The 16,972-nt window shown below is 47.0% G+C and overlaps 1 protein-coding gene across 2 annotated transcripts in view; it reads right to left on the minus strand.

The window, feature by feature from the left end:
• Positions 1-376: 376 nt before the first annotated feature.
• LOC138580079 (zinc finger protein 354C-like) overlaps positions 377-16,972 on the minus strand; it is a 153,324-nt gene continuing 136,728 nt past the window's right edge. Inside the window, exon 8 of one of the 2 annotated variants that reach the window (XM_069650340.1) lies at positions 377-1,197. In XM_069650340.1, the coding sequence (XP_069506441.1) occupies positions 728-1,197 (470 nt within the window). In that variant the 3' untranslated portion in view covers positions 377-727. The remainder of the gene's footprint in view (positions 1,198-16,972) is intronic. The other variant, XM_069650341.1, reaches the window with a different exon arrangement.

Below are 16,972 nucleotides of genomic sequence, written 5' to 3' on the forward strand. Positions count from 1 at the left end.
GCATTTAGCAGCAGGGGGAATTCGGCATCAATCGTCATATAGTAATCAGATTTTAGTTAGGGTGACCGGACGTCCTGGTTTCCCGAGTTGAGCACAGGCAGAAAAGGTACATTCAGGCCATTTACCAGCAATTCTAAATCAAATAAACGTTGTTGTAGGTTGGAATTCTGAAAAACACGTTAACCATCCCAAGGTGGGCTCTAACCCCCAAACCTTACAGGTAACAGCCATATGCGTTACGTGATTGTGCCACATAGCCTGCTTGGGGAAGGGTGTCATAGAAAGGGCTATGTCCAGGTGAATGTCAAATTCCCTGCACCCCTTTTCCTACTACTCCAATACAGTCATGGTAGGCAAAGTCAAATTGAAGTCGTACTTTTATGTCATCATTCTGTCCCTTTTTTATTTGAAAACATGTGGTCACTCTATATTAGTCCATGCAACAAAACTCTTTGAGAAAACCTTTCCGGCCATGCATCCTCTGTTTTGGCTCTGTAACTGCTATTTTGAGGCTGATCAAGCATACATTCTCTTCTTGACAGCCTTGTGGTAACATTATCCTGAAGGCTAGAACAAGAAACATGATTATAACAAGTATTTAAAAAGGTTCACACTTCCAAATATGGCACAGCAAGAGAATTGCAAAGACAAACAAAAGGGTAAGACATAAAATCACAGTAACAAAGCAGATGTTAGCGGTTTCCCTACAGAATGATCGGCCATGCATTCAATGCGGCACGGCGCGCGCATGTGTTCTCATATGGCTCACAAGGGTTTCCTTCTGACTGAAAGCTCTCATGCATTTCGCACACTGATAAGGTTTCTCCCCTGTATGTATCCTATAATGTCGATGAAGGCTGTCCCTCCAACAGAAGACTTTGGGACATATGTCACACTTGTAGGGTTTCTCTCCAGAATGTGTCCTCTGGTGTCCCAAAAGGCGATGGTTTTGGCTGAAGCCTTTGCCACACACACTGCAGTGATAGGGCTTCTCACCGGAATGTGTTCTCAGATGGCACCGAAGGTGCCCCTTCTGACTGAAGTCTTTGCCACATTCCTTACACTGATAATGATTGATTTTGGCGAGTGATAATGTTTTTATCTGTCGGTGTATAATAAAGCTGGTGTTCTGGTCCAAACTTTCATCAGTTTCAGGCAACACGTGGGTATCCCAGGTCTTCCCGGAGTTCGCTTGACCTAAAAAACAAAGGTATTTCATTAATTACCCAGGAACTCATTCTCTCTTCAACTGAATGCAGGGGGGGACAAAGCCATTCTGAAAGGCTTCTTCACTTTTGGCATCTTCCACTCCTCTTCTAGACCTTACGTACGGACCACAAACGGCATCTAGACTTGGTAACATTCTCATGTGCCTGAATCACTTCTAGGTCACTTTGCATGCAATGGTTTTTTCAGCAAGTGATTCAGAATCTTCCAACATATACTTTCCATTCAAAGTCCTCCCAACATGCACCATTAAAACCAAAGTCCAGTCTGGAGAGATCATTACTGGTTCGATAGTTAATCTGCCAATATATCTGCAAACTCGTTTACCGTTACCACCTTTTGGTCCTGTGGCACTGACACAGGATTACGAGTGGTGGTACAGCGGTGCAAATCACCATTTTTGGAGTCCATAGGGATTTTAGGCAGATTTATTGCGAGCAGTAGTACTGCGCTGTAAATCGCTGATTTTTGGAGATTAAGTGGGAGATTCACATCCAGCTTTTTGCTGAAGGTGATTCCTCCATTATACCTCCAAACATCAGCAGTGCGGTAAAAGTGATGACAATTCAGTTACCCCCCCAAATAAGTGGCAGTTTCAGAATTGCTGCCACTTCTTTACTGCACTAACAAACTCATAATGAGGACCATGATCGCGACTCTTCCCCTCTCTCGGTTGGGTAATGTGCAGCAACCCATGGAGGTGGATGGCTGAAGTATGGCCCCAAGGTCGGACGAGGCCAGATGCAGTCTACCCATTAGTCCCCAAGAACCATTGCATAGCTCTCAACTCACACGCTTTTGGCGGGTGTCACCGCCTTGAAAACAGCTGACTCACCCGCCAAGCCTCCAGCATGCCCATTCGTTTCAATGGGCATCTCACCCGCCAAAACTAAAATCGGGTGTTTTCACCCGCCTTTGCAACACAAATGGTTGAGAGCTATGCCATTGTAGTTCCCCGGCTCCACCAATGTGGCCATTATCCAAAGATAGGAACTCAAACTACAAGTATTAGCATGTGAACGACCCAGTAGATCGAGAAACTACTATGCTGCCCATGATAAAGTTGAAGACTTTTCTGCTTAGAAGTCAGTGAATCATGCAACCATGGATGTCGGCCGATAACAAAGGCAGACTCGGCTGAAGTTGCAAGGACATTTACCCGACTCGAAGTTCAACTACACATGGGCAAGGGCAACTCCAAGATCGGATGCGGTTGCAACTGTTGAGGCCTGAGAAATGCTGCAGTGCCCATCACATTCCCAAAGCGGTGCCCCAAGCCGTGGCTGCCTTAGAGACCTCCCAGTTGCATGCCAGAGGAAATTGGGCAACTGTCACGACCCTCGCCCAAAACCCCCTCTAGCAAACCCATTGGCCAGGTGGAGTCAGGACTTGGGCCTCTAGTGCCTGGCATCCTCTTCAAAAGCCCTCATGGGGCCAGTCCTGACGTCTATGGCGCCAGGCTCATACACCATGAACAACAATGTGCTTGGGAACTACTTTATTGTATTGTCAGCCAACATGGAGGTATCCTCATAACTTGGTCCCTAAGAACCAAGCTATGCGGTCTAGTGTTTTGGGTGTGGTAGCTTAGGGACTACTTTACATGGGCTATATTGTTGGGGCTATTTAAACCACACCCGAGCAAGACAACACGCTTCGCGTTACTTTGCAGCTTGCAACGTGACGCTCACTGTGTCCAGCTATTCCCTCGAACCTCGGAGAAGCAGAACCTGCAAGGAGACAAAAGGAACATCATTAGCAGCAGCGTCTTACCTGCAGTCTTCATCTTTAAACACTTGCAGCTACTGAGAACAGCTTCCTCGCATCTGCACGCCTCCCGGACAGAACGACCGGAAAGAGGAAGATGGAGGCAACATTAAAAAAAGCTGTAGAGACATTTACAAATTACGAACTGCTCAAAAGGCTTACCTGGCTGATCGCCTCTCGGCTGGCACCACTCCGGACATTCCACTCGCGCTGAAGAACACCGCGACCAACAAGGAAGGAAAACACAGGTTAGCAAAGGCAAGACTTCGCTGCGCATAGCGCTTACTTACCGCATCATAGCGCTCTTAATGCACCATCATTTACCAGAGGGGCTCAACCAAGCCAGTTCGCTGTGCTGAAGCTCCGCGTACCTAATGAGAAACAAAGAGACATTTGAAACAACGAAAGGCATGCTGAGTAGCAACAAAACTAAAGAACAGCAATAAGACCCACTTGAACAATATCAAACGGGCCGGCGTCAGTGAAGTAACTGGACCGCACTCGCCCATGAAAGACAACGCACCCTGCAAAGAAGGCAGGATGGAGAGCACTCCTAATTCTACCACAAGGTGAGGAGAGGGCGCTAGAGGGACTGAAATCATACGGGGGTGAAGGGAGGATACTTACCCCAGTCGGTCAGTCTAGAACACAGTCCTCCTGTATTTTCAGGCAGAACCTTCCCCGCAGACCACATCAGGGCAAAGCTGAGCATACCAGCGAGTAACCCGGCTGGGTGGCGTTCCTGTGGATACCAGGTGAGAGTAACAGAACATGAAGCCTACCATAACAAATCCACCTGGGCGCCATGGAGACATCAGAAATGGACCAATTGGCCCAATTACTAGGAGCGCTTCGTGCTGAGGTTCATTCTACTCGACAAGAGACTAATGCCCTCCGGAGAGACCTAATAGTAGCCAAAGAACGCACTGAAGAGATTAGCAGGCAATACTTGCAATCACAGGCAGGACAGACGCCTCTACCTGGAAGCAATCCAACAATGCAAAACCCCGCACCCACTCCGGTACAGATCACGTTACCTGGAACAGTGCCCCTGGCACCACCAGAAAGGTTCTCAGGTGACCCACAGAAGTATGCGGCACTCATCAATCAGTGCCGCCTTCACTTTCTTTGTAGGCCTGGAGCATTTCCAAACGACCAAGCTTGGGTAGCTTTTGCCTTATCATACCTGAGTGGTAGTGCAGCAGATTGGTCGGTGCCGTTGGTAACCCATGACGATCCTCTATTACATGACTTTGGGGGGTTCCAGAGAGAAATGGAAAAAGTTTTTGCTCGCCATACCCAGGAACAAGCAGTAGACAATGAACTCTTGTCCCTCCAACAGGGGAATCAGGACTTGTTAACATACATTGCTACCTTCAACAGACTGGTTGCCGAAGCTAGATGGCCAGAAAACAAAAGAACCACGTTATTCCATCGAGGCTTACGAGGCGAATTAAAGGACATCTTAGCCCAGGTGGTTGATCCACCCAGAGACTGCAGAATACATAAATCTGGTCGTGCAGCTAGACCACCGGTTGCAGGACCGAAAGGCAGACCGGTCTAAGACGGACCCTCGGACCGTGTATGTTCGACCAAGGGAAAACACACCCCGTGTACCTGAAAATGCAGTAGAACCCATGCAGATTGGAGGGATACGGCCTCCATTAACAAAACAAGAGCGGGACAAACGAAGACAACAGGTTTGTTTGTATTGTGGGAAACCAGGAAATTTCCTGAAGGACTGTCCAGTCAGACCCCCAAGAAGAACAGGCGGGCCACAGAGAAGGATGAAGCTAAGGAATCGGAAAACTACCAAGCTCGACAAACGTAGAGGTCAGTTTGTCGAATGAGAAGAAAGTGTTGCTGACCTCGCATTTTGCAATACCAGTGATCTTAATTAACCACCAAAAGTCGTCAAGAATGCATGCCATTGAAGCATACATTGATAGGGGAGCAGTTGGAAATTATATTGATCAAGAACTGGCAGCAGAGATGGGGCTTCCTTTGTGTTCTAAGCCAACTATGGACAAGGTAACCACCATGGATGGGACAGAAATCGCTTCCGGACCAGTAACCCAGTGCACAGCCAGGGTAAACTTGCTGTGCCAGGACGGACATCGGGAGTCTATTTCATTCGATCTCATCAAGGCACTTCAGTTCAGGCTAATACTAGGGATGCCATGGGTGGTTGCTCACAACCCTTTGATAGACTGGCGGGCACGAAAATTAAACTTCCCCGGTGACTGCTCCCCTACCTGCTATTACCAAGAGAAGAAATCCGACGTCTGTATCCCCATGACTCCCGGAGCGACAGTATCAACCCTGGGAGCAACTAATACCTTGCCACGCGAATACCATGATTTCCAGGATGTTTTCCGAAAGGACCAAGCCAATACATTGCTGCCGCACAGGCCCCTATGACTGTCAGATCGACCTTGTTCCTGGTGCACAAATCCCTTGCGGCAGGATCTACGTTCTCACAGAACCAGAAAACCTTCATTTGAAATCCTATTTAGACCAGTACCTTGCAAACGGATTTATCCGTCCTTCGAAGTCCCCCGCAGCCAGTCCTTTGTTCTTCGTACCGAAAAAGGAAGGAGACTTGAGAAACTGTATTGACTACCGTACATCGAACCAGATCACTGTGAAGAACCGCTACCCCTTGCCACTTATCCCTGAGATGCTAGACTGAGTTAAAGATGCCCAGATTTATACCAAATTGGACCTTCGAGGAGCGTACCACCTGGCCGAGTCAGAAAAGGAGATGAATGGAAAACCGCCTTCCGTACTAAGTACGGCTTGTTTGAATATCAAGTCATGCCCTTCGGGTTATGCAACGCTCCTGCGGCATTCCAGTATTTCATGAATGACGTCTTAAGGGAGCTAATTGATGTGTGCGCCTTAGTGTACATAGACGACATCTTAGTATACTCAGCCTCGGAACAAGGTCATGTCAGGCACGTTCGTTCTTTCCTCACCAAGCTCCGTTAACATCGCTTGTTTGCAAAGCTTGAAAAATGCTTTTTTCACGTCACCGAAGTACAATTTCTTGGTTTTATCCTTACTCCAGGAGGCATCAAAATGGACGTGCACAAGATAGATGCCATTCTGAAATGGCCTTCACCGACGTCTCTGAAAGGGGTACAAAGCATGCTGGGCTTTGCGAACTTCTACCGCCGTTTTATCCCAGACTTCTCTCAGGTTGTGCACCCAATAACAGTACTATTACGAAAAAACAATAAAAAGTTTGCTTGGACCGAAGAAGCCTTTCAGGAACTTAAACAAAGGTTTACCTCCGCTCCAATCCTGCGAAATCCTCGTCCAGACCTCCCGAAAGTCGTTGAAACTGATGCGACCGGTCTCGCAATGGGGGCTGTCCTTTCACAGAGAGACCGGAAACCGGCCAGCTACATCATGTGGCTTCTGGTCGAAAAAGTTCTCACCTCCAGAGATTAATTATGCCATCATGGACAAGGAAATCCTGGCTATCAAATCTGCCTTTAAAGTATGGAGGCACTACCTTCTTGGGGCCAGACACACCATTACAGTCATCACAGACCACCAAAACCTGCAATATCTCAAAACAGCCAAGGCCCAGTCCTCGCGCCAATTACGGTGGGCCCTTTTCTTCGCCGAATATGATTATGTAATCACATTTCGACCAGGAGTCAGAAACGGAAAGGCGGATGCCTTATCCCGCATGGGCATAGATGAAATAGTATATACAACTCCAGACCCAATACCTATTATACCTGAAGACAAACTCTTGGGTATCACGACAGCCTTAACACGAGCAGAACTACAAAAAGAAATCCAAGGGACAATGAATCCTGATGCCTACCTCGCATAGCAAACTCAAGGAGAACAATATACCATCAAGGACCATCTACCCTTTTTTAGGGATCGCCTATATGTACCCAAGAAGGAATTACAACAGCATATCATTTCAAACTATCACGATTCACTGATCGAAGGGCATCCTGGGATCGCCAAAACCCTAGCTAAGGTGAAAGAGAACTTTTGGTGGCCTACCTGGTGTAAGGACATCATTCAGTATATTCAGTCCTGCGGTGTCTGCGCATAAAATAAATCACAGAAACAAAAACCATATGGTCTCCTACAACTATTGGACATTCTTCCAGTTCCATGGCACACTCTTTCCCTTGACTTCATCACTGATCTACCGCCAAGCCAAGGGTTCAACACCATCCTTGTAGTTGTGGACTTATTCTCGAAGATGGCCCATTTTATTCCTCTCAAAGGCCTCTCAGACGCAGCTACTTTAGCAAAAGTGTTCCTGGAGGGCGTGGCTAAGCTACATGGCTTCCCTTCGGTTCTGGTCTCTGATCGAGGCAACCAATTTGTTTCAAACTTCTGGAAAAAATGTTGTGCAATGGCGCAGATCGACGTTCGGCTATCTACCAGTCACCAGCCCCAAACGGACGGCCAAACTGAGAGAACTAATCAGACACTCGAGCAATATTTACGGTGCATGCTGCACCACGAACAAAGGAATTGGAAAGACCTACTATGGATAGCCGAATATGCATATGCATATAACAATTCTTTGCATTCAAGCACGGGACAAACGCCCTTCTATATCCTTTATGGCTGACATCCACATACCTCTGAACGAGACCTTCCAGCCAGCTTGGAAATGCCAGCGGTAAAGACTCTACACACAACCATTACTCAGGCTTTCAAAAGGGCAAAGGAACACCTTATTCATGCCAAAGAAAAAGAAAAGAGATTTGCCAACCAACACCGAAAAAAGACCCCTGATTATCAAGTAGGAGACAAAATTTGGTTAGCCACTAAATTCGTACCCATCAAGGGAACCCGGACCTTTCATCCCAGATTCTTAGGACCCTATACCATTAAGGCAATTATCAACCCAGCAGCCGTGAAACTGGATTTACCACCTAATCTACACATCCACCCAGTATTCCATGTGTCCCTCCTGAAACCAATGCAACCCGGCACATGGATTGGGACACCACCTAAGCCCATACTTGTTGACGGAGAACCAGAATTCGAAGTCAAAGAAATCTTGGACTCTAAATACTCTATGACCAAGCTATATTATCTCGTCGATTGGAAAGGATTTTGACCACAAGATAGATCCTAGGAGCCCAGTGAGAATATCCACGCACCACTTCTCATCAGGAAATTCCATCGGAACTTCCAAACCACACCTGGGCCAGACGGAAGGAACACCATGGGAGGAGCCTTAGGGGGGAGTGCTGTCACGACCCTCGCTCAAAACCCCCTCTGGAAAACCCATTGGCCAGGTGGAGTCAGGACTCGGGCCTCTAGAGCCTGGCATCCTCTTCAAAAGCCCTCATGGGGCCAGTCCTGGCGTCTATGGCGCCAGGCTCATACACCACGAAAAACAATGTGCTTGGGAACTACTTTATTGTATTGTCAGCCAATATGGAGGCATCCAAATAGCTTGGTTCCTAAGAACCAAGCTATGTGGTCTAGTGTTTTGGGTGTGGTAGCTTAGGGACTACTTTACATGGACTATTTTGTTGGGGCTATTTAAACCACACCCGAGCAAGACAACACGCTTCGCGTTACTTTACAGCTTGCAACGTGACGCTCACCGTGTCCAGCTATTCCCTCGAACCTCGGAGAAGCAGAACCTGCAAGGAGACAAAAGGAACATCATTAGCAGCAGCGTCTTACCTGCAGTCTTCATCTTTAAACACTTGCAGCTACTGAGAACAGCTTCCTCGAATCTGCACGCCTCCCGGACAGAACAACCTGAAAGAGGAAGATAGGGGCAACATTAAAGAAAGCAGTAGAGACATTTACAAATTACGAACTGCTCAAAAGGCTTACCTGGCTGGTTGCCTCTCAGCTGGCACCACTCCGGAATTTCACTCGCGCTGAAGAACACCGCGACCTACAAGGAAGGAAAACACAGGTTAGCAAAGGCAAGACTTCGCAGCGCTGCGCATAGCACTTACTTACCGCATCATAGCGCTCTTAATGCGCCATCATTTACTAGTGGGGCTCAACCAAGCCAGTTCGCCGCGCTGAAGCTCTGCATACCTAAGGGAGAAAAAAGAGCCATTTTAAACAAAGAAAGGCATGCAGGATAGCAACAAAACTGAAGAACAGCAATAAGACCTACCTGAACAATATCAAACGGGCAGGCATCAGTGAAGTAACTGGACCGCACTCGCCAATGAAAGACAACGCGTCCCTGCAAAGATGGCAAGACGGAGAGAACGCCTTATTCTACCACAAGGTGAGGAGAGGGCGCCAGAGGGACTGAAATCATACAGGGGTGGAGGGAGGATACTTACCCCAGTTGGTCAGTCTTGAACACAGTCCTCCTGTATTTTCAGGCAGCACCTTCCCCGCAGATCACATCAGGGCAAAGCTGAGAAGAATACCTGCGAGTAACCCGGCTGGGTGGCGTCCCTGTGGATACCAGGTGAGCCTAACAGCAACACCAAGAACCAATCATTGAAGAGATGGTAAGAGGATATTGTATAACCAATCCAAGGGAGACAAAGAAGCCTAGTAAGTAACCAATCAGAGTCCATTTCTCCAGAGCCCCATGGGTATGAAGGGGAATGGCTTAAGTCAGTGGGGGTCATTACGAGCCTGGCAGTAACCGTGCTGTAAAAAATGGCACGGCTGACACCGCAGTTGTGTTTTTTTCCAGAACCTGGCAATGGAGAATCACCGGGGCATTACAGCGTCGGAAAAAGTCACTCCCCAATCCCAATTGAGTCCGATAGGACTCAATGGGAATGGGGAGGACGGATGCACCTTCACTGTGTGCAACAGTGCCGGTGCACCCGTCAGAGGAGGCGGGTGGGTGCCGTTCTGCCCACCAGGTCAGACCTGGTTGGTGAGACGGCACTCACCCAGAGAACTTGGAGTTTTCCAGTATGGTAACAACAGTGCCGGTAGCTTACCAGCACCATTGTTAGTGGAACGTTCCCTTGATACAAGGGGAGGTTTCTGGAACAAGGACTCCTTTGAGGACTGCTGTCTGGAGGAAGACTAGCCTGAAGGGGTCCTCAGGCCCTCGCACAACTTGACAGAACTGGAAATCAAAAGCCTAGGGCCTTCACCCGCAACCCCTGGGGAAAGATGGGAAGAGCTTCCAGGCCTGGCAGAAGAGTCCAAGGCTTATGAGAGAGGCCCACTGTGTGTTTGAAAGAGGCCTGCTGTGAATGCTGTAACCTGAGGCCAAAAGAGAGTACTATTCGGAATCCTGTCCCCACGACCCAAAGCGGGAGGCCTACTGAGAATCCTCACTCTTGATACAAAGGAACAGTAGAAGGGAGAAACCTACTACAAAGGGAGGCAATCGCCAGCTACTCCTGCACCAACTTGAAGCTCGAACAATTTTCAAATTGAGGTGTACAACACTTGGCTTGAACATGAACTTAATGTTTTCCTATGAGGATTGCATGCTTTTTTACATAAGAAGGCTATTGGGGCTGTTTTCTCTGGTACTCTGGTACTCTGGCCACCCATGCCGGTATGTCTGTCATCGTACTTAGGATTATACATTGCTGGTGTGACAAAGCTCTGTGTACATTTCACTATTTCTGATATATCGGTTCTATACATTGTGTAATGATTTATCTATTCATACCTTTTAGTCTAAACAGGATTTGACCGGTATACCGGATTGTCCCATCTGTCCATGCCGTACCATCTATGGTAATATAACTCTACATGGACTGTTTATATTAATCAGACAAGGTGATGGTTCAATCATTTTAACTAACCTTTTCACATCTGCATGCAGGAAGGTGGTTACTTTACACTCTGTCAGCACACAACGCGCGGGTCTTATGATCAGATGCTTGGACACCTGTCCAAACACAATCCAACCCCCAAGCACTGGTGTGTCAAACCATGAAGGCTTAAAACATGAATGTTTGACTTTTGCAAAATAAGGGTATATATTTTACGTTGGAGACCATCATTTGCCCTTGCTATCAATGAGCCTCAACGTTCAGCTCATTGCAAATGTTACATTTTTGGTAGACTTCAAGCATGTGTCAGACATCATCATTTTTAAAGCATTTATAATCTGACTTTTTGAATTGACTGTAGAGTTCTGGCATGCTATTTACACGGGTTTCTTTCATCTATGTACCACGTCATTTCAATCCCATGATGGGTTTCACATTGCATGGTATGACCATTTTCATATACCATCTGTAAAATATCGAAGTTGAAACAGAATGAGATCATATTTGTCATCACAGATAATTAATTTGGTTTTTCTTCTCTTTTGTTGTCTCCTATTTCTCTTGATATGATTGTGAGGGGAAAAAGTGGTAGGTGAGTAATCCTCTGAGTAGTGTTAAGAGGAAGAAGCATTTTTTGGTGATTGCGTTGACTTGCGGTTCCAGGGGTAGTCCATTGTCCATTAGTATTCCTAGGTTATTTACTACATCCGTAGGTTCCGGTTGCGGGCCCATACCGGCCGGCTAGTGTATTTGCGGGGTCCCTCAGTCAAATCCTGCGGGTGAGAACATTATTTCTGTTTTTGCCGGGTTCAGTTTAAGGTTGTTTCTTTGTCATCCAATTGTAGATGGCTGTGAGGCAGTTGTTGAAGCTGATATTTTGTTCCAGGGTTCTGTTTGTTTTCACAATCAGTTGTGTGTCGTCTGCGTAGTTGTAGGCGATAAGTCTGTGGGTCAGAATTATTTTCATCAGTGGGCTCATGTAAATGTTGAAAAGCAGAGGAGGGAGGCTGGATCCCCAGGGAACTCTGCAGGATATATTTTTGGTGTCTGATGTGAACGGTGGTAGGTGGGTTCTTTCGGAACGCCCTCTATCAAAGCCCTTTCAACTCGTAATAGCCCAGACAAACCTTTAGATGGTGGCCTACGCAAAGCTTGCAAATCTAAACAGATTCACAAGCCTCAGAAATATGTATATACACCAGAGGTGCTTTTATTTCCACAGCACAGGCCAGCATTGCCAAGAGTTCTGTGCTCAGAAAAGAAAACATTCTGTCACTTTAAGAAGCTTGAGAGCAATGCAGATGCACCCAAACTGTATTTCAACGATTGAAAAAGATTTTAAAATGTCAACAGCTGGTAAAAAACAGTATGCCCCAGAGATTTAATTTATTTATTTTTTACATTTGTAGAGCGCACTGCAGCTGCGGGCATCGAGGCGCTGTAAACGGAGCGTAAGAAGTCTTAATTAAGAGTTACAAAAAAGCCGCCCAAAGAAGTGGTCTTGAGAATGATAAAGTGTTACATATGCAGCAGATACAATGCGGATTACTTTGTTGCAGACAAACGTGCACGATTATACGAAGAAACTAGCTTTGATGGCCTTGCGAAAGGCTGCATGAGAGTCTATTGGCCTGATGTGAGATGGGAGGGAATTCCAGAGGGCGGCAGCTATAGTGGGGAAGCTGGTGCCACCAGCACGAGCTCTCCGAGTTTTGGGCACAGTGATCATGTTTGAGTATGCCATTCTGGATGGCCTGAAGGCAAGGGGTTTAGAGAACCTTTGCACAAGATACGGAGGGGCCAGATCGTGCAGACACTTGTGCGTTAAGGCAAGAGTTTTGAAAAAGATTCTTTTCTTAACTGGTAGCCAGTGGACCTGTCGCCTGAGGCCCGAGATGTGGTCCCTACGTGATAGTCCAGTGGCGGCCCTTAGGGCATTGTTTTGGACTAGTTGTAGTTTAGCAAGGTTTTTACCTGAGGTTCCTATTAGAAGGGCATTACAGTAGTCCAATATTGAGCCAATTATTGTGCTGGCGATGGTGAGGCAATTCTGTTGGGAGAGGTAAGGTCTCACTGCATTGAGAAGTTTGGAATAATAGGCTGAGGAGGATGCAATGGCATTGACCTGCCTATTCATGGTCAGGTTAGGGTCCATGTAGACTTCCAAGGTCTTGACCGTTTGGGAGACAGGGATGGAAATGTTGTCTACAGTGAAGGAGTTATATTGCTTGTCCAGCTTGCCCAGGGTGGACGGGGAGCCAATCAGCAGACGCTCGGTTTTCTCACTGTTGAGGCATAACCAGTTTTCTGCCATCCAGGATTGGATCGTAGAGTAGATGGAGTTGAGAGTGTTCAGGTCGGACAGGTAATCACCCGAGAGGGGGATGAGCACCTGGGTGTCATCAGCATAGTTTGTATATGAGATGCCCAGGGTGTCAAGGATCTTGAACAGAGGCCTCGTGAAGAGATTGTAAAGGGTTGGGGCAACGCAAAATCCCTGTGGGACTCCGCAATGGATGATGCTCGGGTCGGCACAGGAGGAGTCGGAGAAGACCTTCATTGCTCTTTCCTGCAGGAATGAAGTTATCCAATTACAGGCACTGGGGGAGAAGTTGGCTGTGGTGGCGAGATGGTGGCAGCGGGTCTTATGATCCACCAGATCGAAAGCAGCTGATAGGTCCAGAAGGAGGAGTAGTGTGGGTTTGCCTGCATCTCCAAGGTGATCCATCTGATTTTTTAGGTCAAGAAGTGCCATTTTGGTCCCATGTCGTGGACTGAAGCCCGACTGCCGAAGACCAAGAAGGTGGTTGTCCTCGAGGAATTTATGTACTTTCAGGTAAGCTGCTTTGTCCAAGATTTTTAGTAAGAAGGGGACAGTGGTAATGGGCCTATAGTTCCCTGGGACCGATGGGTCTAGGGAGGGTTTCTTGAGGAGCGGACAAACCCAAGCTTCCTTAAGTCCAGCTGGGACATGGCCAGACTGGAACAAGGCGTTAATGAAGGCAGTGATGAAGGGGACAAGGGAGGGGACACAGTCCTTGATCAGCTGGGCTGGGCAGGCATCCCCTTTACAATTGGAGGGTTTAATGGATCTAAGGAGGGCAGAAACTTCAGTTTCAGTCATGTCCCTAAATTCAAACAGGGGGGATTGGCTGATGTCAGCTGCTGGAGAGGGGGAGCAATGGCTCGTGGCTATAAGGTTAAGTGCCTTTTGGTGTGCCAGGATCTTGGAGTGCAGAGTGTCCAATTTATCCATCATGGCCAGTTGAATTTTGTTATACCAGGCTTCATCTCTTAGGAGAGTGGGAGGGGGGCGCAGGGGTCTCCAGCTCTCTAAAGAGGGTGAAGATTTCTTTGGTCCCTGATTTGGCATCCGATATCCTGGCATTGAAGGATGACGCTTTAACCTTAATGATGGCGGATTTATATTCTGTGGACAGGGCCTTGAAGGCTGCTTTAGTGGTGTTCTTAGGGTTGTTTTTCCAGGCAATGAGTGCAGCCCTTTTTTTGGAACGCAGCTGTAAGAGCTCCTGGGAGAACCCGGCGTTGGCATGCTTCACTTTTTTGGCTTTTTTGAGGGTGAGTGGAGGTACAGTGTCAACAGCCAGGCTGATGATCCTTTTAAAGTCATTGGCGAGTACAGCCGGATCATTGGAAAAGGGAGGCAATCATGCGGGCACCAGGAAATGTTGGGTGAGGTTCTCCTTCGTGAGCTGCCGAGAGCTTCTGGTGAGTGCAGCAGGGAGAGGAATCGCCGGCCTGGGAGGCCTTTTAGATGTGGTGATGTCAAATCTGATGCAATGGTGGTCAGACCATGGAATAGGGGAGATTTCTTTGACCTTTATGGTGCAGTTGTGGTGGGCGACGCAGTCTAGCATACGTCCTTTAGAGTGGGTGGGCCTCGAGATAGATTGGGAGAACCCAAGCCTGGAGAGAGCTTTATGGAGGGCAGTTGTTACTGTTATATTAATCATGTTACAAAGAAGTTCATAAACCGAAAGATATACCACATAGTATTTGTATTTTGTATTTGTATTTATTTATTTATAAAGCGCAGCCAGGCCCGGGGGCATACGGGCGCGTCAGTTAGATCTGGTTACAATTACAATTAGGTGCAGTAAACGAGGGTTACATTACAGTTACAGATAGGTACATACTTAGGGTTGCAAATACAAACATACATAGTCAGAGATAAATACATTGTGCCGTCAGCAGTCAATCGTGCTGGGATCAGGAGGTTAGGCTGTCATGGAGTCCGTGTTGTGAAGCCAATGCTTCGTGTTGTGTTTGAAAAGGTGAAATGAAGGTTCTGCCCTTAAAAGCGCGGGGAGTGTGTTCCATAGTTTAGAAGCTTGTACAGGGAAGCCAGCTCCACCCGAGTTATGGAGTTTGAATCTCGGTATGGACATAGTGTTAGCTTGTGCTGCTCTAAGTGGTCTTGATGATGTGTGAGGTGTAAGTTGGTTGGTGAGGTAGGCTGGTGCAAGGTTGGCCCTGGCTTTGTGTGTGAGGGCCAAAGTTTTGAGGGATATTCTGTGCTCTACTGGGAGCCAATGTAACTTGCGTCTAGTCTCATAGATATGCGCCTTTTTAGGGATGTTGAGGGCAGCCCTGTTGGCATTATTTTGAATTACTTGTAGTTTGTTGATATTTTTGTGGCTAGTGCCTAGGTAAAGGGCATTGCAGCAGTCTATTTTGGATAGGACTAATGCTCTAGCAAGAGTAATGCAATTTGGTGAAGAGATGAACGGTCTACATGCAGTGATCGGCTTGCAGGTGTAGGCGGCTGATGATGCTACTGCATTAGTTTGTTTGGAAAAGGATAAGGTGGCATCAATGTAGATGCCAAGGGTTTTGGTTTTATTTGACACGGGGATGAGATTACCATCTATAGTGAAAGATCTGAATGCGGAATTGAGATTTTTAAGTTTGGCGTGAGTGCCAAGGATGATCAGCTCAGTTTTTTCGTCATTGAGACAAAGTCCATGATGTGCCATCCATGCTTGTATTACTGAGTATATTTCATTAAGGGTTTTGCTGTCTGCTTCATAGTTACCCGAGATAGGAATGAGTATCTGGGTGTCGTCCGCGTTATTAGTATACGTGACACCCAGATAGTCAAGGATATCAAAGAGGGGCTTTGTGAATACATTATAAAGCGTCGGGGACACACACGAGCCTTGCGAGACTCCACAAGGTACTGGTGAGGGTTCAGCAGAATCAGTGGGAGAGAAGACCCTCATGGTTCTGTTCGCCAAGAAGGAACTGATCCAAGCCGTGGCTGCATCTGAAAAGTGTGCAGCAGTTTTCAAGTGGTGACAAAGTGTTTGATGGTTGACCAAATGAAAAGCTGCTGACAGGTCAAGCAGTAAGAGGAGTGCACGTTTGCCATTGTCTTTCAGGATTTGGATCTGGGTAGTGAGGTCTATTAATGCAGTTTCCATGCCGTGTCTCGGTCGGAAGCCGGATTGCCTAAGTCCTAGGAGATTGTTAGATTCTAGGTAGGCCTGTATTTGTAAATAGGCTGCACTGTCCAGTATTTTTAATAAGAAAGGTACAGTCGTTATCAGCCTATAGTTAGACGGGTTGGCTGGGTCAAGGGTGGGTTTTTTGAGAAGTGGAATGACCCACGCGTCTTTTAGGTTGTCAGGTACTGCTCCGGATTTGAAGGAGGCATTGATGAGGTTGGTAATGAATGGTGCCAGATCGTGCGCGGCTGCTTTGATGATTGGGGCAGGGCAGGCATCACCTTGGCAATTTGATGGTTTAAGTTTCCTGATAATGTTTTCTACTTCCCAGATAGAGGGGTGAGAAGCTGAAAGGTTTACAGGTTGACTTAAAGGTAGGTGATTTGTTCGGTAATTGTTTGTAGTCAGGGTCAGCTAGTAGCAGGGATTTTTTTGCATTGATTTTAGATTGTAGGCGAGCTATTTTATCTAATAAGGCCTCCTGAATATTACTACACCATAGTGCGTCAGTAACACATTTGTCAATAGGGGCAATAGGGGATTCTAATTCTTTCAGAATCTTAAAAAGTTCTTTTGTGTTGGATTCTGCTTGTGTAATCCTTTTATTATAGGTGTCTTTTTTAGCAAGAAGGATGGCTTCTTTGTAGCTAGTGGAAGCTAAGGTAAGCTCAGACTTATTGGATGCTGTGGGGTACTGTCTCCAGTGTGCCTCAGCGGTTCTCTTAGTTTTGCGTAATTCTCTTAACTGCGGTGTGAACCAAGTGTTAAGGTGACGCTGTG

This window comes from Ambystoma mexicanum, chromosome 3p (genome assembly GCF_040938575.1).
Source record: "Ambystoma mexicanum isolate Mex_15411 chromosome 3p, UKY_AmexF1_1, whole genome shotgun sequence".
Classification (NCBI taxonomy): domain Eukaryota; kingdom Metazoa; phylum Chordata; class Amphibia; order Caudata; family Ambystomatidae; genus Ambystoma; species Ambystoma mexicanum.